The following is a 9,935-nucleotide window of genomic DNA, read 5'->3' as shown; positions in this document are numbered from 1 at the left end:
CTCGTTGCCTGTTCCTTCACAGGAAGGCCAGACTTTGCCTACAAGATTTCTTGGAGTGCAGAACATAAGCACTGTGGATCTACCATGGGGTAACCACACTGCGTAGCTGCTGAACAGGCATTTTTTTCTCATTTGTCTCTAGTTCTCATTATGAACTTGGCCAGAGTATTGCTATCATCCTGTGCTATGGAGGGATGTATAAGTCAATATGTGAAGATGTAGAGATTTTTCTTGATGCTTTTGCAAAATGCTCTTGTTCTTCAAGTAATGTTTTTGGTATGGAGTAAAAAAAAAAAGTGCTATTTGTATTTTGGATAGGTTGCTGCTGTTGCATACCTGCAGATGTCAGCAAAACTTTGCTGCCATGTCACATGTAAAAACTACTTGAAAGAATTCCATCTGGTCACACCATGCTGGCTGTACGCTTGGCTATCCAGTCTTCAGTGCTTTCCTCTGGAACTTTTCTTCTGTAAATATGGCTAGTCCTTCTCTGTTAGGAATGCAAAGATTTGAATCTGAACTTCCTATTCTGGTGTTGTGACAGCTAAATCAAATGGTGTGGACACTGTCACTGTTTCCAGAGGCAGTCTTTAGTAACCTACCTTGAGAGAGACTTTATTTTGATGTGATGCTTTGGAAAGCATTGAAAATTTTTTTTGCTTATTAAAGGGCTGAAAACTCAGAATTACTGGTGATGCAGTCGAGAAGGCAGGTAGAGGAAGGGATGAGATCACCCTTGGAATGTTACAGTGTTCTAATGCCTGGATTACTTGAGTGACATGACAGGTCAGTGGCTGTGGAATAATGGTATGGCAATCAAGTTCATCAAGATCAGTCAAGAACCAAATTCTGTCTATTTTCACCAATTAAAGTACTCTTAAGTATGAGCAGTTTTGCTGTTGCTTTGTTTCTGAATGGATTCCAGACCTTTTCCTTCAAGCAAAAGCCTACCAGATTGCAATTTGTATCTATCCTGTGTTCGGAGGGGAGGATCATAATCGCCATCTTAAAGAGAAGAGTCCATAGCCTTCATGCAGTTAGTAAACTTAGAGATCAGTCAAAAAAATAGCATGCATTTAAGACGGTAAGTGGTGGTGAGCTTTATAAACAAGGCTCCTATCTATCCTTTGTAAATATACCACCTTGCAAGAACAATGATTTACTCCTAAGCTGAAATCAATTGCCTGAGTAAGTTTCTTGATTAACAGTCTTGCTAGCTGGTTAATATATCATACTACATGTAAGAGCTGGGAGGAAGAATGGATGTTACTCCATCGCTATAAAAGAAAGTAAAAATGGCTTTTAAAATCAGAATATATGTGTATACACACACACACACACAAAGTATTGCTTAATGTTTCTTTGTTAAAAGCAGTATTGAATTACAAGACACTGAAATACAAGCTGATGGCAGACATAGCTGGCTAATTCTTCAGTTGACATGTTAATTGTAACTATAAATTTCTTCTGTTTAAAATTGTTCCACTGTAATCAAAGTACAACAGACTTTAATTTCAACTTAAGATAACATTAACATTCTGTGTTTGATGCAATCTCTTTGAAATATCTGGAAGTGGATGCCAAAAGCATTTGCTGCTATATTTTAAATTTGTAATTGTACAGAAGGTAATATAGCTAAAGCACTTAAGTTTTGATCTCTTGGCTGCAAACCTGAAAAGGATTTCCTTTGAGGCGAGTAACCAATGGTTGAAACTGTTCATGTTTGGTTCCAAGGAATCCCAAGTTTTAAGAAGAGATCATGTTTTATCTGGGTAATTTATCTCCTGTTGCTGTAGGGAACTGCTGGCTGCCATTAAATGGGTTATTAGGCTTTTTTTAGGTATGACTGCGAAGATCCTGGAACCACAGCATAGTAGCAGTATTTTACACATGCTTCGAAGAAGGAGTGGGAATTAGAAATTCTATTAGCAAATTTGCTATCATTTGTTCCTGGTTTAAAACTAAGCTGTCAACAGCCAGTCATTGCACAATGGCTAGCAATGTTCCCTGAAAGTGTGTGGTTTTGGAGTTTGTTTTTTTAAAGAAAATGCTAAGAAGGTGTTTAGGCAGACTGAGGTGTCTTCAGCATGTCTTCTGCCATATTTTCTTTTGTATGTGCTACCAGACTGGGTTTCTGCACTGATTGCAATGCTAATCACTCAAGCTTTTCATCTAATTCCTGAAAAACCTGAACACCTGAATCTGTTTTGCTAACTTGGCAAGTTGATTTTTAACTAATGAATTATCAGGAATTTGTAAACTGTTCTAGGTATCTGTGGAAGCTACTGTCTTTGAGTAGCAATCTTTAAGTGAAAGGTAACTGTGTTCACTTGGACTATCACCCTGTTTGAAGTACGAAAGATTCAGAATGTTGCATCTGTTGGTAAGATATAAATTAGTAATGTAATTAAGATGTAGAAAGTGATAACCTACTTTCAGTTTTCACTGGTCTTTCATCAGAATGAGGGCTATTATGAAACATTGATCGAGAGTTGGGCACACAAGTTCTCGGTTTCCATACTAACTCCTGATAACCCTATCACCACCCTTACCCCAGTAGAGGACTGGGGAGGAAGAACTAGAACTGCACGCAATATTTAAGGTTCAGATGTACCACAGATTTTTTTTTCTTGATTTACTCATTACAGAATGATTTTTCTGGTTTTATAATCTTTTCAACTCTTACTGTGTAAGAACTTGATAGTTTGCTGGAAGTATTTAGGGTTGGCCAGGAAAAGAGTTGTTTCAAGGGTAGTGAAAGGTGTAGGCAGCATGTGGGTTTTTTTTTTGTTACTACGTTGCTTTCATAGGATTGAGTCTCAGTTGTGTTAATTTCCAGTTCCTAGGTCTAACAAGAGTCTTCTGCTTCGTATCGTTCTGGCGTTTCAATGGGAGGCAGGCTTAGGTAAATTCATTGTGGCATAAATGAAAGCGATGAGAATATCTAATAAAGCTTTAGGGTTAGCACTTCTGAAACAGATCATTATAGAGAAGAAAATAGCTATTGCTAGTGTTACTAGTTTACAAAATAGACTGTCCGTGCCAGTACTGACTGTTCTTTAAGACGGTGTTACACAGAGTGAGATATTTTAAAAGTAATTATTTACACTACTTACTCCCTTTTAGAGCTGTTTATTTCCTTTACAAAAACCACTTGAAAACTGTCAGACCTGGCAGAGGTGTTTTTCAAACTTATTAAAAACTTAATGTGATTTCTTAGTCTACAGAGCAAAGTTAACAACAATATCTCAGCCATTTTGAGTAGTAGTTGCTTGAAAAAATGGCTACAAACACATAGTCAGTGTCACCAGATCAAGTCAAGACTGGTGAGAACTTATTTTTCCTCTCACATATTTAAATACTGAAATACTTTGTATTCTCAGTCAGACAATCAAATTTGAGACTTTTCTTGGTACAAGTGTTAATCGCAGAACTCTCCTGTGTCCCTGGATGACAGTATGCTTAAAACTGTTCCATAGAGATTTAGACATTTTGGAAAGGAAACAATATATTTATACCAGTACAAACTGTTTGCAAAGTTGTCACTGTTGCATCAGAGGTAAACACCTATGTCAGCAGTTGTTCTGTGCATACAATACATCTGGCATGTTTTAAACCTTTTATTCAGATCATTAGAAATGTCACAGGTGAGGTGGGAGGAAGAATCCAAAAGTTCAGTCCAGAAGGAAAAGTGAAAGGCTTGCTCACACAAGGAAATATTTGTAGTCTTTAAAAATCATAAGAAGCGTTAGCATCTTCTAGGGCAAAATGTTTAGTAATTCTGCTGCTGTTTGATAAGTTTCTTTAATCTGTCATTTTTATTTTATCCACACTCTGGCTAAAGTATACGTGGATTAGAAAAACAAACCCAGATGTTTATAAGCTTTTCCTCCATGTATGTTTTGAGCTGTGTTAGCTCTGAAAATCTTCTGTACTGTCAAGTTTTGTACTTGAGTAGCCATAGTCTTAAGTGTGTAGAGCTATAGAGTTGGGCTATTTAGTAGTATAATCTCTACAAGCAATGATTATTCCAGTGTTGAGGCAGCTGGCATGATACATCTGAATCAGTACACTTTACCAGTTGCTTCCTTCCACAAAAAGGAATTTTTTTTTTTTACATGGGGATACTTATAAAGTTAACCTTTGGGTTATGCAAACAGAAAATTGTTATGGTAAGGTGTAGCGAACAGCTTGGCGATAACACTGGAAGCTGCAGTGAAGGAATGTGGAAGATGTGTGCAAATCTCTCACTCTTATGAAGAAGGATTCCACTGTCTGTGATGGTTGCTGGAGACATCTCTAACCACAAAGCTCCTAACAGGTAAAAGCGTGATGCTGTTGTTGAGGCTTCAACTGTAGCTGCTGAGGACAGAGACCCATTGCTGTACAGAATTGTTCTGTTGGTGAAAGACGGCTCTCGGGCGGTTTCCCTTATATCCTGTCCTCAGTGAGCGTGTTAAGTGGTGAAAGCACCATGCTCAGTATCAGAATGTGTAAGTACAAAGCAGTTTTAAATGCAAGTAACTGCTCTCTTGATTAAATGTAGCAGAATGCCATTTTTATATTTTTTTGCGGAAACTGGAGCTTGGAAAGACAAGGCTCGTAATTTTCTTTAACATTTTGATGGTATTAGCTATTTAACCTGGCTTCTAAGAAAAGAAAAAGCTACTGTTGTGAAGCCTTTCTAAGGAATTTCTGTGAGGAGAAGCCCATACTATATGGCATGTGGTAAACCTGTAACTGGTCAAACTTGAGGGATGGAAAAAGAACAGTTTAAATGCTCTAGTCTCAGGTACTTCTTCGACCTCCTCTCTTTGCACAAGAGTAATGGCAATAGAAAGGATTAGCTAAAGAAGTCGCTTACTACTTTGGACGCCAAATCAGTGAGACCGCAAAGAAAGCGGTCTGCCTGAAGAAGAACCACATAGTTGTAGATACAACTTTGCTGGTTGTCCTGTCCTTTAGTTGAGGCCTCCATCTTGTGGTACTTGAAAAGAAGCAAGAGCGGAAGGGTTCATGTATGAGGTGGTATCAGAATAAACGCACAGCTCAAATGGCCTAAGTATGTTGCTTTTAAGATGGGACCTAGGTAAATTGACCACAAATAAATGTGTTGCATGACGAACACCACTATCAAGAGCTCTCAGTAAGATTAGTAGCAATTTTTACCAATGAGAGACTTCTCCATGCACCAGTGTATTTCAAGCTGTGTGTTAAAAATCTTAGATCTTTTCTGGCTAACAAGTCTTTTCTCATTACTAATCCAGTTCTAATCAATGTGGAGACTATTCACAGTTGGCACAAATAACTTATTGTTATGATCCAGTACTGCAGATGAAATAGTAGATTATCTTTTCAGTGCACTGTGATACAGCAATGGAAATTTCTGTGTAGGAATAGAATTTAACTGTTTCTTGGCTAAATTCCTATCAGTGTATGATGGAAGTATGGACATGTATCTTATTTTTCCTTTAGCAGTGCAACTGAACACTGTAACTCTTGAGTGTTCTTTGGACTGATTAAATAAGACACTATTTTGATTTAAAAAGTTGTGTTAATAAAAGAGGATTTGTGATCTGAAATGCTAAAACCTTCTCTTTTCTTTCCCCTTTTGTTACACCCCCTCCAGATCCACAGCGTGTTAGTGTGTTTTACTGTTTGTGAAGATCTTCTGGTATATGTATTGCTGTTCCAAAATAGTGCTAGTGCATTTTTTTCCTTTCAGTATGTGACTTGAGTAGAAGCATTGTTTCCTCATGAGCACAAGCATGAAAAATACTATGCCTGCTTTATTTACAGCTGGGACCACAGTGGGGCTTTCTTAATCTTGCATTAAAGGGCTGAACTTGGAGCCTTGTGTAGTGGAATTCTTCTGTGCCCACACTCTGTAATATCTATTCTCACTGGTGCTTTATTGGGCACCCACCAGCACTGATAACCAGCAGTAACCTTTCAGTTATTACATTTTGCATGTGCTAAAAAATATTTTCCTAAGAAATATTGCATAGTGTGGAGAGACAAGACATACAAAACAAAACTTTCTTGTATTCATAGTGTGCATATCTTGGAGCTGATCTGGTAACTGATAAGTCAGAATATCGGGTGTAAGCCATTATCTCCTTCCCAGAATACAACAAGCCGAGCTGTGGGCTTGTTTGAGCACTATGGTAAAATGCATAGCTATCACATGATGATTGAGGTTGGAAGTGACCTCTGGAGATCATCTTGTTGATGTGTGCAGGTTCTACCAATACCTGGCCAGCCATGGTCATATGCTGAAGTACCTAATTGTCTCTTACACTAGATACTAGGATATTCTCCACCTTCTTTTAAAAGTACAATAGATGAAAATTTCTAGTTTGTTTAACAACAGAAGAAGGTGTATTACGGCATTAGCTACATATAATGTTTGACTATTTTATGACAGGAAGATACAGATTTCTTCTAGCCCTTCCTTGATCCTCCCTGACCAGCCTTTTCAAAGAACAATTGTTTCTTATTAGAGACATGACAGGACATATAAGAAGGAATAATAATATACAGTTATACTGTTGCATGCTTGCTTGGATTTGTTGTAGTGGTTGTGAAGATGTTTATTAATCTATCCTTTCTTTTAATGTATCTTTTTTCTTTTTTCCTCCCCACTTCTGAAGATTGGGGGTAGGGGGAGAAGCAGGAGAAACTTTTAGTAAGTGCTGCTGGCAACAGCAGAATCTGATGAGGGAGACATTAATACCTAGAAAGAGTTTTGAGGTTTATTCCTGCATTTCTAGGAAAGTCATCTGAAGGAGGAGTGAGGACTACTCAAGGGTATCACAGCAGGGCGGTATGTAGGCTCATTCTTTTCTGTTGTGAACTTCAGGTGTGTCTGAGTTGGGTGATGAGCCTGGTTAGAGGGCTTTACTGTTCCTCAGTTCTGGTGTAGGCAGGTCAGCATAGGCTCAGCAAATGAGTGGCTGGTAGCTGTATGTATTAAATTAAAACTAGTTAATTATTATTCTGCTTCTTGACATAGAGATGCTAGAGTTAACTCTATGTAAAATCTTAAATGTAGCAGCATGGTAATTCTCTTTTTTTGGTCCTCACTGTTGTTCTTATAACTCTAAATGGATCACACACCACTTCTTACTTGGTTTGGTTTGAGTGTCTGAATAGAAATAATCAGCAAATCAATAGATTCATCTGGTCAAAGGCTGTGCAAATCTCCCAAGAAGTTACAACCATTAATTCTCTTCTATCCAGAAGAGCTGCAGTTCAGCAAACTGGGTAATTCCCAGTTATATTTCTTTTTGTCCTCTGTTTAAGGTATATAACAAATTATATACATGTGTATAGACACATACATATACAAATATATATGTATATAACACATACATATTTATCTTATTTTTTAATTCCTTCTGGAGACAACAAAACCTACTATTTCAGAAAGCTGTCTGTTAAAGGTAATCTTCTGCAAACTGATGATGATTCTGGCTACTGGTGAAAAGCTTACGCCATACAGCATTTCCAGATATGTTGCAGGTACTCCTGTTTTTATGAGAATTTCTTAATGCGGAGTCAGTGAGAGAAGCACTGACGTGAATCTGTGCTAATGACCTTTGGATAAGGTTGACATAATCTGATTTTTTTTTTTAATCTGTTTGTATGTTTACTGCTGATTGTAAGGGGATATGGATGACACCCTTCATAACTGATAGTTCTGTAAATATTTCCTCAGGACTCTGTGCAGATGGGGTATTTAGTAATAATGTACCAGGAGGAGGAAGAATTTTAATAATGTGTCTCACATTTAACTTTCTCACTGTGTCCCCTCAGCACGGAAGATAAATCTTGAAAGCATAATTTGGGTCCAGTCTATTTTGTGTCTTATTTAGCGGATGGGAGTTTTGCGTTTTACCTCATTGGATTTGAGCCTCTAATTGCTTAAATATTTTCTGAGCCCCCTGGGATGCAGGCTGCTTCACAAATACTGCTTGAGCTGGTTTGTTGAATAGTATTCTCTGAATGATATTCAAGGTCTTTCTAGTATATTCATTCTTTGTACATGTTGCCTTGGATGACTAACATACTTTGCTTAGAGTGCTTCCTGCAGATTTCTTAGCAAGTGTAGGAAATATTTGAGTTTAAATGTTTAGATGTTTGCATGGCTTGGCAAAACAAAACTGCCTCGTGAAAAGCGAGCATGAAACAATTGTGTGTACATATATTTTTTTAATATATATCAAACAGTTAAGATTTCTGCATTGTAAGGCTCAGAATTGTATTATAAAGAAAAGCCACAAGTTGGCCTTTGTCCATAGGACTGATGTTTTCTGCGTCTGTCATCCTTCCCTTTTAAACAGGGAAGAGTGTTTAGGAAAAGACTTATCTTCCCTCCTCCCTGAAATGCCACTCTCCCACCCTCCTTTCTAGTAGCATCACCTTACAATGAGTACTAGAATAGTTGGCAGGGAAGTAAATAATTTATTTCCTGAAAAACTGATCAAATGACAGCTGAATCTGAACTACAGGAAATGCTGTAGCTGATACCAGTAACTTGTGGTGGAACAGCATACACTTTCAGATTAAAAAGTAAAACTTCCTGTGCTGTAGGAGTCACTGCATTTGAAATCTTGTAGCTCTTTTTCTAAAAGACCAGATGTTTGTTTCTTAGGGCTGTAGAACTGATTCTTAAAAATATTTATTACTTTGAGTGCTAACAGTTTGCTCTAATGGAAGCAGAAGGCTTAAGTCGTCTGTGCAAGTTTGGTTTATATTCCTTGAAATCTGTGAGATTTGCCTCATGCAGGGAACATAAAGGAAAAGCTTAAAACTTCTGCCATGTCGTACAAGTAGACTTTTTTTTACACAGTGTGAGTATCAAATGCTCTCTCTACTCTGTTCATCACATAAAAGATAAACTTTTTTTTTTCCTCCAAGGAGCCCTTTGAAGATGGCTATGCAAATGGTGAGGAAGGCACACCAGCTGGGGAAGCAGCTGCCACTTATACACCTGACAGCAAAGGGGTGGTAAAGTTTGGCTGGATAAAAGGTGTATTGGTAAGTTTTATGTATTGTACTTCAGTTTCTTACGATCTTTCTAATAACTTTCTTTTTTGAGACAGATGATGATAGCGCTAAGGAAACATTTTATATATATGAGATGTGAAAAAATGCCATTGTTTTAGGAAGGGTTGCTCATTTGTGCTGAATTTTAAGGAACTAAATACAAGTACTTCAGGACTTCAGGTTTTGAAGGGATCATGGTTTCTTAGCACAGGTTTTTGAAGTTGCATAATTTCTAAGAAGGAAAAAGATTATGTAAGTATTCATATGTAGTAGAAAAACTCCATAGGAATCTCAAGTGCAAGGGCAAATGCAAATGGAGAGAATAAACTTAATGTGTGTTCACTTTGAATCTGTGAAGTTTTGGACTGAAGTGTTAGAAACTTGATTTCTATTTACTTAATTTTAGAGAAGCAAAGAATAATGTGTTGAGGAGACTACCTACCTGTATGTGGCAAAACTTGACCAAAATAAAGTATTTAAATTATGTTGAACCTGTTACAAAAAGTCATCTTCTGCTAAGCTGTGGAAGTCTTAACACTAAATACAGTATAGTCATGGTGAAAAAAACTGACTTGTCCCCCTTTGGAGTAGTAAAAAATGAAGGGTGACATGGGGGATTTTATTACAAGTACATATTTATTTTTAATATTTTGGCAAAGAGAGACCGTGATTGATACATACTGTCCAAAGCTATAAGAATTTATAGTGGTGGCTGCAAATGCAACAATTGCTTAAAACATACTGAACTTGAACATTCAGAATACCTAACTTTAGTTCAGCAAGCTTCCACTGTGTATTAGCAACTTCCTTACAAGTCCTGAAGTAGCCATATTCTCTGCCTTGGGAGAAGGAGACTACCAGTGGTAGCTGTGAAACGGGTATTA

The 9,935-nt window shown here is 37.4% G+C and overlaps 1 protein-coding gene across 1 annotated transcript in view; it reads left to right on the top strand.

Moving 5' to 3' along the window:
* Positions 1-528: 528 nt before the first annotated feature.
* The window catches only part of SLC12A2 (solute carrier family 12 (sodium/potassium/chloride transporter), member 2), a gene marked incomplete at its 5' end in the record, with an annotated part of 53,806 nt that continues 44,399 nt past the window's right edge, over positions 529-9,935 (top strand). The window contains 3 exons of the mRNA XM_009701184.1: positions 529-586; positions 6,774-6,826; positions 8,923-9,042. Of these exons, the coding sequence (XP_009699486.1) occupies positions 529-586; positions 6,774-6,826; positions 8,923-9,042 (231 nt within the window). The remainder of the gene's footprint in view (positions 587-6,773; positions 6,827-8,922; positions 9,043-9,935) is intronic.

This window comes from Cariama cristata, unplaced genomic scaffold, assembly GCF_000690535.1.
Source record: "Cariama cristata isolate BGI_N322 unplaced genomic scaffold, ASM69053v1 scaffold11565, whole genome shotgun sequence".
Classification (NCBI taxonomy): domain Eukaryota; kingdom Metazoa; phylum Chordata; class Aves; order Cariamiformes; family Cariamidae; genus Cariama; species Cariama cristata.
This window is presented reverse-complemented; position numbering and strand designations above follow the sequence as displayed.